Below are 17,810 nucleotides of genomic sequence, written 5' to 3' on the forward strand. Positions count from 1 at the left end.
TACACCTCAAGAGAGGAGAACTGATCAGAAAGGAGCAAGGTCACACTAAGGCATGTGATGAAAAGTACCTGGTGTGTGCTGCCAGCAGCTGCTCTGCCTTGAGGGTGCTGCTGTAGTCAGTTCCATCCGCTCTGGCCTTCCCAGCAGGTCTGGGAATATCCTCATTCCTCCTAACTAGGGAGAAACAAGGTGAGTACAACTTTGTGTTCAGAAACTGAGCACAGCTTCACACGTGTTGTATGAGGAAAGCAGATTGGCATCCTCTGTACCAGTTGCTACTGAACGGGAATTTGCTCTGTGTATGTTGGTCTGCCCTGGGAGATCCAGTTCAGACACAGAGCCACTTGGCAGTGGAGAATATCAACACTATATATAGGAAGGTTGTAGTTAGACCCAGGTCTAGTGCCAGGCAGAGGAGCAGGTGCAGCTGACACCGGTGATGAAGGCGTGGGGGAAGGAGGGGAGAACAAAGGTGTTTCCAGGTCCTGTCCAGAAGCACCTGACTAGTCTGAGTGCCCAGAAAGGCAGATTCACCTCCCACGATCTGGATTCAGCCATCCTCCTGTGCCACAAGCTCCAGGGTTCACCATCACAGCCCCGTGGGCCTGTGTTCTTAGGAGTTCTCAGTAGAAGTAACAAATGCAGGTGCAATCCTTTAAGGTAATGGAGACCTTAAATCTGCCCCTTCTCTGGCTGAGGGGAGCACGTTCCCACCCTGGCTGCACTGACCTGGGCAGGCCACCACAGACTCCTCTGCCAGGCCGATGCAAAGCTGCCTTCAGCTTGTTTAGGAATGGTGAACTGGGCATTCAGAGGGCAGGGGAGCCCCACACCAGAGAGCTGGATAAATGTGGAGTTAAGAGATGAGAAATCATCTCCTAATTTAAGATCTGCCCCAAACACTGCCTGGTTTTTGACTGAAATCATATTATCACACTACTTATTATCATATCACATTACTTATATTATCATACTACTGCTGTCCTGCCAAACCTAAAACTGTACTTAGACCTCCTGCTAGTGTGGGCAGCCATGCACTGAAGGGCCTCAGAGGATTTCCTGGGTGTGAGGCAGAAAAATTACCAACAGTCTGATTTTGTTTGGTTGGAATAAATTTATTTCATCTGTCTGTAAACAAGGTGTTTTTAATAGTTATGGCATTTTTTGAAATGCATATTAAATCAGATGAGTTAGACTGTATCCCAGATGTAACAAAAGTGCAGGGAAAGAAATGGACAAATCAGCAACAAGAATTTGTTTAAATCTGTACATTATCCACAAGGCCCAACAATAGAAGCAAATACTAGAATGTCCCTAAGGTAGTGCCAGTCAAAAGAAACCCTCAGAGTCAGTTAAAATCCATCTCACAATAGCAACAGTTCAATTTTTTTTTTTTTTTAACAATAGTATGGCACAGAATACATATTAAAAAATTCATCACAAGACAGCCAAGTCAGTTATTCCAACCACTACCATCTCCCATTTATTCTTTAGTATACAGAGTTCTGCAGTTCTTGCAATGGACATACAGGTCAGAACCATGCCTGAACTGAGTTTGGTTACAGACATTTTCAGATGACTCGTGCACAAGGCAGCTCACTCCATCATTTCTGCAGCAAGGGTGTGACAGGCCAGATGAAGATTTTTAAATTTGAAATGGTATTTTGACAGTTTAGCTTACAAACTACCGACCTTCATCCAAACAGTGGCTTCAGGGCAGCCAAACTCTGCACCACTGAGTGACCTGGCAGAAAGACTGAAGTCAGTCAGAGCTCCCAGGGTAGGTGAAGGTGGCAGTTTTCCACAATGACATTGCAGTTTCATATTAAAAAACAAAAACACCACCCCCCACCCCCTGACCCCCAAGCTGCAAATTAAAATTGGTCCTATGAGAAACTGAAACCAGACACACTCCAGCTGGTTATACCAGGCTAGCTAATGGCCACAGTGGCAGCCTTGCACAAGTCAACTACAGAACAGGAGCTGGCAAAAAAAAAAAAAAAAAAAAAAAGGCCTGGGGTGCCTGAGCTATTGTAGTGATGGAATGTCTGGGGAGTCCTTAGGATGGTGGTTTAAGGTCATGGGGTCATGGGAGGAAGTACATCTTTTTTCTTTCATAGTTTTGTGATTGCACTTGTTAAGCAGTACAACCTTCAGACAACATCAAGAAAAAGCAAGAGACTTAAGCCTACAGTGAAGTGCAATGACAAAACTAATGTGACATTAATAGCTTTTGAGTGGCAAATTGGTTAAACAAACCAGGCACTATAAAAACGGGTGTAAGCAAACACATGGGTTTAAAAAACAGAAACAAAGAGAGGGACAGAAATGAAGATATGCACACACTTTTTTCCTCCCAACCGTGCTCTGTGAAAGGAAGACTAGTGAGCTGTGACTTGCTCAAAGTGCTGAAGAGGCATTGATCAAATTAGATTGTACAATCGGCACCTTGTTTAGTATCTCAGTTGGTTTAGCTGTCAATATCAACTAATTGCTAAGACGAAGCAGAGCCTACACTTGGCATGTTCCCCTCCCAAGTTATCATGCATATCTCATCATGGTGGTGCCAGATGGGCTCGGTTACCTACAGTGGTTACGGAGATGAACAAGGGGGAACTGGAGCTATGACAGTAGGAAATGGGTAAATAAAAAACACAAACTACCATCTACGGTCTGGCAGCACTGAGCACAAGCGGGTGGTGGCGCAGGCAGCTGCTAGGTGGATGGGGAGAGGCTGCTCAGACATCAGACCTCCTCAGGTATAGAGCCAGTTCATATGCTTTCTTGTTGAGTGTCCCTCCATGGACACCTTCCTTTCCCATGACTATAACCAATGCTGGAGTACACAAGGAAACAAAACAGAAATGAAAAGAATTAAAGGGAAAAAAAAAAAAATAACACCTTTCCCCACCAACAAAGGGATACAAAGGAGACACAGGTTCATACCCCATCACCCTGCATTGCTAGTAAAGTTTCCAGAATGTAAGGTTTAAAGCTCACCGCCAGGAAAGTTTAATAGCAATCTTCCCCTAATACTTAACAGTCTGCCTAACAACTAGAACCCAGAGTCTCTCAAGTATTTTGCCATTGAGTATGCCTTCTTATTCAATCCGCCTCCATGGACCCCTTCTTTGCCCATTACAAAGACCAAGACTGAAAGAGAAAAGAAAAAACAGTTTTAAAAAGTGTGTTAGACATGGAAATAATGCAAGTTTTAGGCAGTGCAATAAACACCCTCAAATTCAAGATTTACTATTTGGGTATTAAGCTAATTTAACAGTTTTGTTAAAACAGAGATGTAGACAGGGCTGGGAGAAAGTACAACCTATCCTCAGGGTTTTTTATCTAACTGTGGAAGTTTCAAGAGTTCACTGCTAAGAAAAATGCCACCAGCTATCAAAAAAGCACTACAGTGCCTCTCACCATCAGTCATTACCCAGCAAGGAAATCCTGGCGGCTGCCTGTGGGACCAGGGGTGCAGTGTGTGCAAGCATGACTGGAGAGTGGCAAAAGAAAATTCCCATGATCTGGAACCAGAGTAACTACCCTGATGCCAGTAAAAAACCCCAAAGGGTGAGTTGGGCTGAGACTTTCCATGCAATAACAACTACAAACTACACTTTTTACATAAGACAAAACACAGGGACAATTGTCATACTGAGGCTCTCCCCACTCCCCCAGTTCCAGCAAGGTGTCCCAGATGATGGTGAAAGGAACACTGGAGGCTCACTAGCAACAGCCACTGTGAGCTGCCATGAGACATCCCCCAACAGGGAGGGGACACAGAGAGCACGGGGCTGCCACAGGCCAGGGACTGCTCACCAAGCTGGGAACGCTGCTGCCAGGCTGCCCACAGGGGATCATACACTGGGGCCTCAGCTTGCACCGTGGAAGGTTTAGCTTGGATATCAGGAGAACTTCTTCACCAAAAGGGTTGTGCAGCCCTGGCACAGCTGCCTGGGCAGTGGCTGAGTCCTCGCCCCAGGAGGGATTTAAAAGCCATGTGGTTGTGGCACTTGAGGACATGGCTCAGTGCTGGCCTTGGCAGCACCGGGAGAAGGGTTGGACTCTATGATCTTGGAGGGCTTTTCCAACCTTAAAGACTCTATGATTCTATCTCCATAGCCATTTGCTCATAAAAGCTTAAGACAGTTCTCACTGTCATTTCACAAGTCAGAACTCTGCTTGTTTCACTTCAGTGCTGCCAACCCTCCTCCTGCATGCCTGCCCTGGGCTTTAGCCTACAGACATCTGCTCTGCCTTTGGTTCTACACCTATTAGTGAAAGTCTTGTCACTCATGGACCTTTCCACAGCCAGACCAAAAATGCTAGCCCAGGTGTTCCCAACAGAAGGCACACCACTCCCAGACAGTATTTCATATCCCAGATGAGTGGCTGCCCCATAACAGATTTTACTGGAAGTGAAATGAAGAGCACAAGGAGCGGGTGTCTGAGAATGAAGTACATTTCTCAGTGGTACCAAACTGGACAGGCTTTTTCTGCTTGGACAGACTTTAGCAGGCTCAATAGGAAGTGCAAGAGGAGTTAATGTAGAACTTTTTAAGCAGGAGCAGCTCATACATGAGATTCACAACTTTGCAGAATAAACTTTCCATCAAGCAATTTACAATGAGAAAGGTTGCAGTCACTGCCTGTTATTAACAGACACCTCCTGAGCTTCAGGTAAGAAGTGATGGAACACCAGCTAAGCCTGCTTGGGGCTGCAGCCTGCTTTTTCCTGCTTGTCACTGACCTGTTAACTACTGCACAGTCTGGGGCTGGGCTGGGATGCAGGTGGGAACGGGGATGAGTGTAATTCTCAGTCAGAACTCAGCTAGAGCACTGCCATCCACTCCCTTGCATCACTTCCCAAAATTAGCCATTAAATACAGGAGTTTGGTTTTCCCAATAGCCGGAGTCTATGCTTAGGGTCACATTCCTAATTTAACTATCTGAAGGTAGAGAGAAGAGCGCTTACCTCGTCCAGCTCTGCCTACAGCAACATTATATGTTGGCTCACCACCTTGACTCTTTGTCCTGATGTCCATTGTGCAGTCACCATCGACATACAGGCTATCTCTGATCACAGAGCACTTCTTTGCACCAAGGGTCAGACCATTGGTGAAGAAACCCTCTCGGTCTTTTCCTACAATCATATCTATTTCTCCTGGCTGTCAAAGGAAAGAGTTCAGAGTTAGCACGGAAGGGTACATTGCTGTAATTTCTATTTAGAACCGCTCCTGTCTGGTGTGGAGAGGCCGAGGCCGTGATTTCCCCTCGCTACCCGCAGGAAGTGCTCCAGAACACAGGGCTTTGTTAGGCGCAGTCCGCGCTGCTCCGCGGTGGCTGCGCGCGGGGGAGCCTCTGCCTCGGCGATTCCGGGCCCGAGCCCGTTAAACGGCGCCGGGCGTCTGCCGGAGCCTGACCCCGGGCTGGCGCGGACTCTGTCCGCACCTGTCCCGGGAGATCAGCCCGGGGCCTGCCCGCACCCGCGGCATCAGCCCGGCTCTGGCCCGCCCGCGGGGCCCGGGCTGCTCCCGCCGCCGCGGCCGCTCGCCGCTCCCGGCCCCGCTCCTGCCGGCCGCGCTCCCGCCGGCCCCGCTCACCGTGATGCTCTGGAAGATGCCGCCGGCCGTGGCTGCCCAGACGTACTTGGCGTCGCAGTAGCCCACAATGGCGGCCTCCTGGCAGCAGCCATCGCACATCAGGTTGTCCACGTAGCTCTGCCAGCCGGCCATGATCGCGGGGCGGCGGGCGAGGGCGAGCGGGCAGCGGGCGGGGGGGAAGGCCAGAAAGGAAGCTGGGACGGGCCCGGGGGCCGGGGCGGGGCTGCGGCCGGCCCCGGGACCAATGCCCGGTGCTCGCTGCCCGGGCCCGGGGCGCTCGGCCGTCGGAGAGCGGTGCGGGCAGTCCCGGGACTGCTGCGGGGACCGGCCCGGCCCGGCCCGGCCCGGTGGAATTGCGGAGTGGGCGGTGCGGGACCCTGCCCGCGCCCGGCTCGGACCGCACGGGGCCGGACATCCGTGCGGCCCCCCCGATGCCCCCACCGGAGGCCGGGAGCGGCCGGGATCGGTGAGTACCGGCGGTGGCGCCTTCCAGCCCGGCCCGGGGCTAGCCGGCCGCGGCTCCCGGGCTGAGGGAGAGGCGCTGCGCTGCCTGCCCGGCGGGCGGCCCCGGGGAGCCCTGAGGGGTCACGGCTGTGGGGCAGAGCGGTGCCCGCTCCGTGCCCAGAGGGGCTGGCGGCCCATGCTTGCCGTGCTGTGCCGACACGGCCCCGGGCAGTCGCTGCACTCGTTGTTTCTGTAATCGCACGTCTGCCTTATGGCCCCTCGGAGAGGGGTTGAGCCCCTGCCTGCCTCGCCCGTGCCCTTCATCCTCCCGCCCCTCACGGCTGCATCCCGTCTCACACACCAGCATCTGCTACATTTCTTTCTACAAGGGGTAGTAAGTGGTGATTTTGGGGTTTATTGTTCCAGGGGTTTATTCCAGGTTCCACCAAGTCTCTGTTGCAATAATTTAGTTCCACATTCCTTTACAACACCCGAGGCTGGTGCCATTGGTTTGCTGCACTGATACTGGGCCCTGGGCAGGGTGCCTGGGCTGCTCCAAGGCTGTCCTGGGTCGCAGGAGTGTTCACCAGCACCTAAAGGGTGTGTTTCGAGGCAATTGTTCTGTTTTCCATAACATTGAAATTGGTGGGAGATCATCTTGCTTTTGAGCAGGGTGGGTTTGCTTTATTGATGACTGTTGTGATTCTTGGGGCAGTGCAGACTGGTGGGATGTGGCCTGGCCATCCATGTCTGTAGCTTTGTGGCTAATAATTCAAGAAGTTAGATCTCATACCTGAATATGCCAAGGCATAGTATACAGTAAATGAATCTGCCTTTCCTGACCTTTCCTTTGCCTTTCCCTTTAGCCTTCTTTTCCTTTACCTTAAGTCCCCAGGTATTTATAATGGATACCCCTACAGCACACTTCAGGGTTTCATAGTCCTTTAACAACCTAGTTCCACTGTCATCAGAGTGAGTGTTGTTTAGTACTAATTGCTTGGATTACTAGGTACTTGGAAAAGAGCTCATTTGTATCTTTTACTGTAACTCCATAAGGGTTTTTTTTCTCTATTTTGTTTTCACAGTGCCTTTACCCCTCTGAATTTGGACAGCATCATCCATGTATCCCAGAAATATTCTCATGTCACTGTATCTACCAATGAGTTACAGTCTTTAAAGTTGCTTTTAGCTTTTAAAATAGCTAAAGCTTTATGAGAAGTTTGGCTTCCTTTCATCATCCTGCCTCCAGAGATTCCTTCCATGGGAAAGAGAAAAGGTTCTCTTCTGTCTGGAAGTGTCATTGAGGGTCACATCTCTATTTATTCCTGGTCTGTAGGAGGTCCCAGTTAAACATTCTTACTGACACAAAATTAAATGCATCCATCTGAAATGAATGGGGGGCTGATGAGCCCATTAGTTTTAGAGTCCAACCAAAATATATTTGATTTTTTTGTTGATTGTCTTCAAGTTGCAATAAGGATTCCAATTTGTGTTACTTTAATAAGTTGATTTAATGGATATAGAGACAGACATCTCGTGACCCAGGAGCAGGCCTTGAGGGTTTTGGAGCTGCTTATTTGCTATGCTAGCATCTTTATCCTTTGATTAATAAGAGGTGGGCTTGTCTTGGACAGCAGGCTGCTTGGTGCAGGCATGCAGGTATCTCACACGAGAAGCTGTGGGTTTCCAGGACTTTAGCAAAGGCTGTGCCCCTCTTGCCTAAGGGATCTCACCCTCCCACACATTTGTCCATCCCTTCTGCCCAGTGAGCACCTGTGCTCTCCTGAGCCCTTGCAGCCCAGCACCCAGTCCTGTTTGAGGGACCTCCCAGGGTCACTCCAGCCCAGGCTGGGCCCGGCTGTGCTGCTGCTCCCACGCCGTGCAGGGCCACGCTGGGCTGATGTGACAAGTGTTCCACCTGTGTGTCAGAGTGCACAGTGGGCCAGGTAATGTTGCTCCTGCCTCACAGGGAATATTACCTTTTGTAATAGCTGCACAGACCAGGTGATCAGTGGCTTGTGTTAGCCATACAGGGAATACAGACATCTGCTTTGAATGATTTAAATTGGAAATACCTGCGTGGAAGTCTGGGATCTCCTTAGCATAAATGGTTGGATCAGAGTAGAGGATTTCACACCTGCCTGGTAACTCAGCTTCTAGTCATGTTATTTGTGAACTAACTCTAGTAATATATTTAGAAAGTGAAGTCTAAATTGGGTTGCTATTATTTAATGTTTCAAAGCTACGAGGTAGCTTGTATAATGTGCAGATTCAGCAGTCACCACTCGTGTTTCTGAAAATCATGAATCTTTAATTTTATTTTCACTCTTAGGTGCCTCATTTGGTTGTGTGCTATGTTGTACAATTCTTACAATACTGTTTGTGTTGTAAGAATTGTACAACATAGCACACAACCAAATGAGGCACCTAATGTTGTACAATTGTTACAATACTGTTTGTGTAGGCACTACTGCAGCAGCACCTTTGAGACTGCTGGATTTAAGAAAAGGAGGGTATGCTTGGTATGTTAAAGATGGTAAGAGCAGAGGTCTCCAGGGCTGTTGGGTTTTTTTTTTTTTTTTTTTTTTTTTTTTTTTGCTATAAGAGTTAAGTGGAATTTGAGACATTTCTGAAGCAAAATATTTATATATGTATAAAATATCCTTGTTAAATTGATAGATGTAGTAGGTCATTTTAACATCAGTGCTAGACTCACATAGCAAATGGACTGCCTGTGAGCTATAGCCATATAGTAAATAGTTGTGAAATCATTATTTCTTGCATTTTAGTCTCTTCCTACATTTCACAACAATTTAGTAGTTGTTCTTTCTGGAATTTAATTGCACCCTCCAGCCACAGTTTGATAGGACTTTGTGCAGCTAGTAACAATTTCTGGTCTTTTGCTTCTGTTCAGAACGTTGTCTAAAATTGATGTTGGATCACATCTAAGAAAAAGAATAATATGGAAGAATTCTGAAGTACTGGCTGTGCTTAACCAGAGTGTACTCACTATCTACAGCTTTGTGAGAAACTGAGTGTTAGCTGGAAACAAATTACGAAAGTGACATATTAATATGTGGAAAACGTAAAACTAGGTTTAAAAAATATGGTAATTCAAAATGCAACAATCATGAAACCACAATACAGAGTTTTATTGCACAGCTACTAGTGCTGTGCAAGGTCCTGTCCCATGCCAGCACAGCTGTGGCTGCACTGCCTTGTACAATGGCACTTAAACCATCCAGAAAGTTCTGAAAAAAAGGTGCTTTTCTGGTGTATCTTGCATTGTTTGGAACAATGGTTTAACTCCATGTTAACTCTCCATTATGAGAGTTTCATCTCCTTAGAGGATTTTGGCCTGGTATAGTTTTACCAATAAGATAGCTCAGCAAAACCTTTGTCTTCCTATGTAAGACAGTTATGTAAGCAGTTCTGAGGGGGTTCCCTTGCTTATTCTTCATTTAACTATCAAATTCAAACAGAACAAACCCACAATGTAACTCTGAAAATCAGACGCAGGGGTAGGGATATGGCTGTGTCATATAAGAGCATGAAATTGCCTCTGTTGCAGTGGCTTCCAGAAGTATTTAAAATAAGAGGAAGGACAGTTCTTTGGGGATGTGATTTACAGAGCAGCCAAAGCACTAAAAAAGATGTCTAAAGTCATGGAACTTTGCTCAGCTTTAGGATTTTTAAGGTGAATTTTTTATCTTGCTGGTGGCCAACAGAAAATAAACCTTATTCCTAGAAATTAAAGTACATTGTATGTAAATTGGAGAGGTGGTCTGTGGTTCATAATGGTGTCTCTGATGAGTCCCTACGGGAGCAACAAGTACAGAATTAGGCCCATATGAAACAGCTTTCTGTGCCTCACAGTTACCAAGCAGTCGGACTCCTCTGTGCTTAGGTCCTGTAGTATTTTGTGTTACTTAGAGTCAAGCAAACAGAACCCAAATAGGTGACTGTTAACTGTTCAGTTATGAAATAAAGGGTATGAAACTGTGAAATTCATTAAGTTTGTAGATAGCTTGACACAGTATTGGGAAGGTGGAAACATACTCAGTCTAAGGTCTTTATGTTATTTTGCCCAAACTTGTGGTGACTCATCACATGCCTCTGTTGCACTGGGTGAAAGGCTGTGGGGAAGTTAATCTTAAAAGCCAAAACTGAGGCTAAGAAATGCAATAAAAGGGTTGGAGAAGCACAAAGTTAGAGGGAGAGAAAGCAGAAAAGTGGAAAATGAAGCACAGCAAGCGCAGGCTCTTGACACAGTCATTTTTTTAATGGATATTTGTGCAGTGTGGTTTAACAGGGACAGTTAACAATCTTACTGTGGTGTAAAGTCTGAACCTGTGCCCCCTGTGCACGCTTCACTGACCACAACAAAATGTGATAGGAGATGAAAGAGAACATTTAACTTTTCACAGGCTTCATCTGCTTGGTTTTTTCTCTGTCACAGTTGACTGGTAGAACAAATTTATCATTTTCATAGCCGGTGTGCATGTTTTCACCATGCTGGCATGCATTAAGAAGAAAGCCCAGCTCTGACTGTGGTGTTGGGTTATGGTGCCTGGCAGCAGCATGGGGACCCTGTCCCGTGGGACACATCCCAGGCAGCAGCTTTGTCCCGCCTGTGTCTTGGTGACAGGCCTGACAGACGGTTCTGTTTTGCTAGCTCAGTTACTGTAGCTGATTGTTTCTGCACCGCTTTCTGCTGCACGTTCAGTCACCCCCAGGATGCAGCTGGGGAGCTCTGCACCTTTGTTCAGGGCATTATTTTCTTCATTCAGCTTCCTTTTCCTGGTAGGATCTGTAAATATGTTTGTGCTGTTTCCACCTGTGATCACAAATGATTTTGCTGTTAATGCTTGTTACTTGTTAAAAATCCAAAGGATTTTTGAATCACAGATACATAAATTTATTGATCCTGGCTATAAGCAGCAGTCAATTTGCCTGATGTTAGCTGGTCAAAGAAGAGTCAGTGTATATTTAATATTTAGAATATTTTGGTATGAATTTTTGGTAGTTGAAGTACTACTTAGTTTCATCATGGAGAGAATTATTTCTGCCATATGTGTTGTGCTTTTCTCTCATTTGCATCCACTCAAATGTCACATTTTTGAGGAACAAAGTATATGAAAATTGTTCTGCTCAAAGTTGTCTATGTAGTCTTAGAAGAGGTGTATTCAGTCTGAAAGCCTAATACTGTGCAATTGTAGAGCAGCCACTGTGGTACGAGAGAAAGGAAACATTACAAATATAAAAATGGGAGGAATGGGGGAAAGTAGAAATGAGTAAAGGGGAAAATAGCCTAAGAATGATGCCACTTCATTTAGAAGGTTTTATCTTCTTTCCAAATACCTCTCAAAAGACAATAAATGGTTCTGTCTCTCAGCCAAGCTGTTCGTTGTGGAAGGTGAGCGTGCGGCAGCTTGACAAGCAGAGTCACCAGCAGGCTGGTGGAGCTGGGCCGGCTCGTGTGGCATCCCCAGAGACCTGCTGGTGCTTCAGGAGGTTGTGATCTTACCTGTACCCCCATGCCGTGGGTGGGCAGTCCCCCAGCACCTCTGCTGTGGCCACAGTGAGTGCCTGTGGAGGAAATGTGGGTTCTCAGGCAGGGAGCTGCTTTGGAGCAGACAGAGGAGTTTTTGCTGCCAGCCTTTACACAGCTGCGAGCAGAGTCATGGTGGTTCCATGAAGAAGAAGAGTCGGCTCATGTGCTGTGTGGCTCGGCATCCTCACCTGTCTGTGTTGCTGACATCCTGGCGCAGCAGTGGTGCTGGCAGGGCACCAGCCGTTGGTGCTGCCGTGCCTCCCACGGCTGCGTCCCGCCTCTTGAATGGTGCCATTCCCAGTCTGTGCTCAGGTTATGTGAAGACAAATGTGGGACAGATGCATCCAATACAGTTTGTCTGTTCTCTGTGTCCAGTTGGCATAGTGCTTTTTAAAGCTTTATGACTCAGGTGGGTTACATTTCACTAGAACAGTGAAAGGATTCCTCCCATTACAGTCTTTAAAAGTCAAATCTAAAATGCACAATGAAGGCCACTTTTCTTAAATGAAGAAACATTACTTCCACATGTAAAAAAACTTCCAACGTTGCTGCTTTGACTGAACCATCTGAACAGCTGTCCTCTGCTACACAAACCTCCTCCTTGTTTTGGGTAAGAATAGTGTGTGCTTATAGGAGTTGGGACATGCAGCATGGCTTTGTTACAGAGCTAGAAACAGGTGCAGTTCTAGCACTTGCCATTGGAAAAAAAAAAAAAAAAAACAACAGAAAAAGAGAGGAAGGGAACATTAGCACCAGCTAGACTATTTTGTGTTGGTAATAGACACCCATTTTCTGTGCTACCATTAGTAGGTGTTTGGGGAGGAAATGGTGACTTGCTAACAAGTGCTCAAGCCACGTATTAAACAGCAAGGGCATTTCAGAACCATTGATGGCCTGGTTATAGATAAAAGTTAGCAGGGTGAATTGGGATGCACCAGCAGCATCCTGGTTCCCTGGATCCAAAGAGAGGAGAGCGTGTTGGTGATGGAGCAGGGACCCCTCTCACTGTGGTGGGCTCATGTTTCAGGTGCTGTGCCGTGCTCTGCTTGGCCTAAGGTACTGCAGCTTTTAAATGAAGCCTTTCTACACCGTAAGAGCAATCTGCAGTGTTTCCACCGGCGTGTGGCAGCTCTGGGATGCCAGGCTGGCTGCTGCTCCTCGGTAGTTCTCTGAGAATGGTTGCTGGTTTTGGAATGAAAATCTCCCAGTAACTTCCCGGCCCCTGGCACTAGATGGAGCTTCAATCTACTTGCACTTGGAAGTCTGTTAAGTTCAACGACAAGATGAAAATACATGGGAAGAATACATGAAGATATGCATGCCTGCTGCTACACTTACAGCACCTCTTTCCATGTTTTTTAGCAGAGTGGTGTAAACCACAATTTAATCTAAATGAAAATTAAAATATTGCCGCAGAATCTGCTTGTTTTAGTGCATGCGTTGCAATCATAGCACCCTTTAACGTACTCGCAGGTTCATGGTGGAAGTTGCTGTAAGTTAAGTGTACTGGAGCTGTGCTGCAGAACTAAGGTAATGCCTCAGCTGTGCAGAATAAAGGTAATGCCTTTTCTGAACAAAGTACCTGGTTATATTTCAGGATGTGGTCGGGATGACCACCCTTTCTCTTTGTTGTGCTCATGCAAAAATACATTTGTATTTTCACTTTGTGCTACCAAAACTAACATTTCAGAGTCATCTAAGTCACTTCATTTTTCCTCCATGTATTACCCTTGAAAATATTGAACAAGTAGAAACAAACAAAAATGAGCTTTGAAAATGTAATGTTCATACTTCTCATTTAGCAAGCACCATGTCTCACAGGCCACACACACAGCAGAAATTCAGACCATCTTTTCCTTCCATAGAAGTAACTGGAAGTAGATTTAGTTTTGTTCTTGGGTGCCCGTGATCTTATGAGCAAGAGTCTGGTTTACTCAAAACTCTTGTCCAAGCACTGAAGTTGTCATAAAAGAAACTGAAGTTGGGAAACGAAATGGTGGCACTCATAATAGATTTTGTCATTAAAGCACTGAAATATTGTTTTATTGCTTCACTACAAAATCTGACTTTGAATTTCAGTCTTCATCAGAACTTTGTGCCAACCAGCAGGAGGATAGGGACAGGTGGGGTGCCCAGAAGGCCTCAGGAGGGCAGGGAGCATTTGTGGGGTGCCTGGGGTGTCCTGCAGAGATTGCACAGAAATTGTCATTGTGTTCTCTTAAAGAAACCTTTGCTTGTTTTTTTTAAATAAATCTATTACTTGCCTCAGGAATGCCTGTTATGCTTGGTCTGGGACATTAGAGGAAGGTCTTTTGAAATCTTACACCTCAGCTTTAAAGTGTTATTCTATCATTTGCCATTGCACTACGTCTGTCACTCTGTAGCCTTCCAGAGAAGGGGAACTTCAATACTTACTAATTTACGAAATATTCAACCATTTTGGTTCATTTTGATTTCTCTTCAGTGAACAAATGAGGTTGTGAGCCAAAATCTTTCAGCTCTATCACAGCTGAATGTTAGTCGGTGAGCAGGCAGTCATTTTGTCATGTTGTGCCCCTCTGGCAGGGACAGAACCACTCATTGAATAGGAGAGGCTTGAGCAGGACATGGGCACTGGACTGCCCTGCAGCAACAGGATAGATCTGCTTCCCAGGCTGTTCAGAAAATCTTTTTCTGGATCTCTTGAGACTGTAGTTGCAGAAACATGGGCACTTGGGAGTTCAGGACTGCTGGAGCTCCAAGTCCCTGAAGTGACCAGACCCTTCTGAAGGCTGTTGTGAGGAAGAGGACATTTGCCAGAGCAGGAACTGGACTCGAGTCTGGTCCTGCAGCCTCTGATAGCTGCTCTCTTTGTCTTCCCGGATCATGAAACACCTGTGTCTGAGCTGGTTTCAGAATGACTGGCATGAGAACAGGTGCCAGGAGCGTGGAAGTGCTGTGCTGTGGGTAACTTCCAAACCAGCGTTTGCAGGGAGCTGCCACAGGAGCTGTGTGTTGGGCCATGGCATTGCTGTTAGACACAGGTGATGGGTGGGGAGCACAGCAGGTCTGCTCCACACCCAGGGATGTGCTCCCTTGGGAAGAGACTGCTGCTGGGCCTGGGGGGGCCGTGCTTTGGGAAAAGGCTGGAGCCAGAAGTCTGGCTCTGTGCACGGCTGGTTCCTGTTCCTAGCCTGGGCAGAGCTTGGGTTAGTGACCAGGGCAGGAACCTGAGGGGACACCATGCCCAGTGCTGTGGCAGTGCCCTTGGAGTGCAGCAGCTCTCAGAATGACAGGGACAGCCACGGTTCCATGAATAGCAAACCAAGTGACCTAATTCAGCTCTCATGGGCAGCCCTCAGCTGCTCCATGGCTGCTGCACTGGAGCTGACTCATCACTTCCAGAGTGGCCGAGATTGGAGCTTTCAGGCCCTAAGGATTTTGCTGGTTTGTTATTAATTTTAAATTGATTAAAATGAATTTTTAAAATACCAGGAGACACTTGCCTAAAGAAATGGTTATTAAAAAAACAGAAGGAAATAGTTGGTCTGTGGGAGTTAACTGTGTGCTTAACAACTGCTGGCTTCTGCAGCTGAGGACACCCGTTGCAGCTTGGAGGAGTCTTATGTCAGCTGTTCTGTCCTGGCAGATTAGCAAGAACAGGATTAATCCATCATTATTATAAAAAACTGAGAACTAGAAACTGTCCTTGCTTATACCCAGCACAACCCCCTGGTGTCCTTGTCCACGGCAGAGTGGTATTACAATCTCACCTATGCAGCTTTGTCCAGAACTCAAGATCTCCTGGGGACGTGCATCCCTGCAGGAGCATCCCATTCTCTCCAGCATCTCCCAGTGCAGACAAAGCTCCTCACATGGTCCTGAGACTCTGTGGGGTGGCCTGTGGGCTGTCTGTACTAGGAACAGGCTGTGTCTAGGAACAGGCTGTGTGTCCCCTGCTCAACCTCCTGGGGAGGGTGCCATAGCCAGGGTGGGCAGGACAGATGGGTGGAGGATCCTTTTTACCATTGTCAGAGGGCAGTTCTAAATAAGCTTCCCCCCCAGGATGTTCTCAGTGCTGTGCCCGCCTCTGCTGTGCCAGGGGGAGCTGCCTTACCCTGTGGAGCAGGGAGATTGTTCTCTCCAAAGACTTCCATCTGCTGCAGTGTTAACTGCACAAGTCAGGCTTATGCAGAGAGATGAAGCTTTTCCCTTCTGCCTCTCCCCTTTCCCTCTGGTGGGGCAATGGGTGCAGCCCAGCAGCCCAGGGTTGCCCACGGACAAGCCCAAGCCACTGCCACTAAGGATCCTTCTGTGCCATGGTGGGCTCCAGAGATGCAGGAACCCCTTTCTTGGAGGCTACAGAAACAAGGTCAGAGCTCAAACTCGATAGGGGTTTCTCCCTGAGAGTTCATCCTGGGGCCACCACCCCTCAGTGTTCTTCCCACTGCTCTGGAGGTCTGTGGGCTGCATGGTCAGGATGCCATGCAAGGTCTGGCCCTGGTGTGTTGGTAGGGATGGTGCTCTGGTCCAGTGGAAGTCAGGGTGAGCTCAGGCAGCATAAACAGATTAATTGATGCAGTTTTTTGTCCAGTAAATAAACACCAACAAATTAAAAAAAAAAAAATGGGTAGGTGGAAAGTTCCATGGTACTTCAGAGAACACAGAGCAGGAAGGTGAGAGGTGTGAAGGAGCAGAATATGGAATCCACCTGAAGACAATGAAGCAGCAGACATTGTCTGTCAGCCTCTTTTATGTCTGTCTTAAAAAAGAGACCTGTTCTTTCAGTGAAACCAAAGAATGAAAATTAAAAAGCAAAGCAATACAGAACAATAGACTTCTGCAAAAACAAATTGACACTTCCTACTGATTGAAGTAATGGAGCAGCAAGTTTTACCAACTTGCATAAAAGCACCTTTGGTCTGCTTTAAAAATCCCTGTAAAAGACACAGTGATGCCATTCCTGTGCTGTTCACCTGTCTGTTCTCACCTCTAGATGTCAAAAGCTGAAGTGGTCTACCTTCATGTGCCAAAGCAGAGCCAGTTTCTGCTGCCCCTGCCCTGCTCTCAGCGTCCTTGCCCATGGTGCTGTACAGCAGCTGTTGCTGTGGGAGAGCCTGGCTCGTGGAACACACAGAGGTGCTGCTCACTCACCTTGTGTCACATGGGGTGGCTGGAGAAGCCCATCTCTTTCCTGCATGCTCTGAGACCAGGTGAGGTGGGTTCCTCCTTAAGACTTGATGTGCCACTGTTGGCAGCAGAGGTCTGTCCTGGCTGGTTCTCACTTGCTGTGAGGGGCTTCCTTTGGCTGCACTTTGGGACCCAGGAATGATGACAAAAAGAGCAGTTTGTGTTGTGTGGCATGGAGACAGATGTTCTATCATAGAATGGCTTATATGAAGGCTTTCACGTTTCAATTTCTTTCCAACCAAACTACTTTCCAAATTAGTAAATTATATGAACAAATTCCTTTTTGTGCTCAGACAGAATCAGATTTGGTGTTTAACTCAAATTAGAAAATTATGAAGTCAAGTAGGAAGAACACTGAGTTACAAAATGTTCTTGCTTCATTCATTTTGCCAGTTATAATTTTAGTTTTAATTATTTATGGCACTAGTTAATTTACAGTAGCATATTTTGGTACAGTATTAAAATTAGTGACAGGAGAGTGATTGCAACACTTGCTGTTTACCATTTGCTGAGTAATATACACATTAATTATGCATATATTAGAATGGCTTTAAAGTACATGTAGCTTCAGTTGGAGGCTTAAGGTGTTTTAGACATGTTTGTTCTTCATATAGTTAAAAATAGTGTCCTCTAAGACCTTATCCTAAAGTAGTACATGAAATCAGTGTCTATTCATGGAAGGAAGGTTCTGGCAATGTGAAAATTCTTTCAGTCTTTGTAGGGCCAGGCCTCATCAAGCAGACATTAAAGAGCACTTCACTGTTTTAAGGGCAATATTCTTATATAAAGTTATTTTATTCCTACTTCTTTTTAGATGAAAGGGTCCAACAAGCCTGCCTTCTCAGTCCTGTACAAGCTGCTCTGTTTAAGCACTGCTGTTGTTTATGAGAATACAGGTGTAGGGGTGGAAAAGTACAGTCCTTGGGCACATGAAACATGATTTTGAGAAAACAAAATGTTGTCAGGTTCACAAGGAAAACAAACATGAAAATAAAGCAAATATTTTTTCACACTTGTTTAAGTTTTATCACTCAACT

The 17,810-nt window shown here is 46.6% G+C and overlaps 2 protein-coding genes and 1 long non-coding RNA gene across 4 annotated transcripts in view; 2 read left to right on the plus strand and 1 right to left on the minus strand.

The window, feature by feature from the left end:
• Window positions 1-1,099: 1,099 nt before the first annotated feature.
• Window positions 1,100-5,778, minus strand: PFN2 (profilin 2). 2 transcript variants are annotated; one of them, XM_041406030.1, is made up of 3 exons: window positions 5,607-5,778; window positions 4,979-5,171; window positions 1,100-3,153 (listed from the first exon to the last, which is right to left on the minus strand). In XM_041406030.1, exons 1-3 carry the CDS (start codon window positions 5,736-5,738, stop codon window positions 3,056-3,058), a joined length of 423 nt encoding a protein of 140 aa, XP_041261964.1. In that variant the 5' UTR covers window positions 5,739-5,778; the 3' UTR covers window positions 1,100-3,055. The 2 variants fall into 2 exon arrangements, with proteins under 2 accessions (XP_041261964.1, XP_041261965.1); XM_041406031.1 differs by having other exon boundaries at window positions 2,591-2,836.
• The window catches only part of LOC121336690 (probable cysteine desulfurase), a 36,082-nt gene continuing 24,008 nt past the window's right edge, over window positions 5,737-17,810 (plus strand). The window contains exons 1-2 of the mRNA XM_041406061.1: window positions 5,737-5,754; window positions 5,801-6,072. Of these exons, the coding sequence (XP_041261995.1) occupies window positions 5,737-5,754; window positions 5,801-6,072 (290 nt within the window). The remainder of the gene's footprint in view (window positions 5,755-5,800; window positions 6,073-17,810) is intronic.
• LOC121336676 lies at window positions 9,571-13,022 on the plus strand. The gene is made up of 2 exons (XR_005952802.1): window positions 9,571-12,214; window positions 12,632-13,022. It is a non-coding gene; the product is annotated as an uncharacterized LOC121336676 (long non-coding RNA).

Source organism: Onychostruthus taczanowskii, unplaced genomic scaffold (genome assembly GCF_017590055.1).
Source record: "Onychostruthus taczanowskii isolate IOZ18803 unplaced genomic scaffold, ASM1759005v1 scaffold24, whole genome shotgun sequence".
NCBI lineage: Eukaryota > Metazoa > Chordata > Aves > Passeriformes > Passeridae > Onychostruthus > Onychostruthus taczanowskii.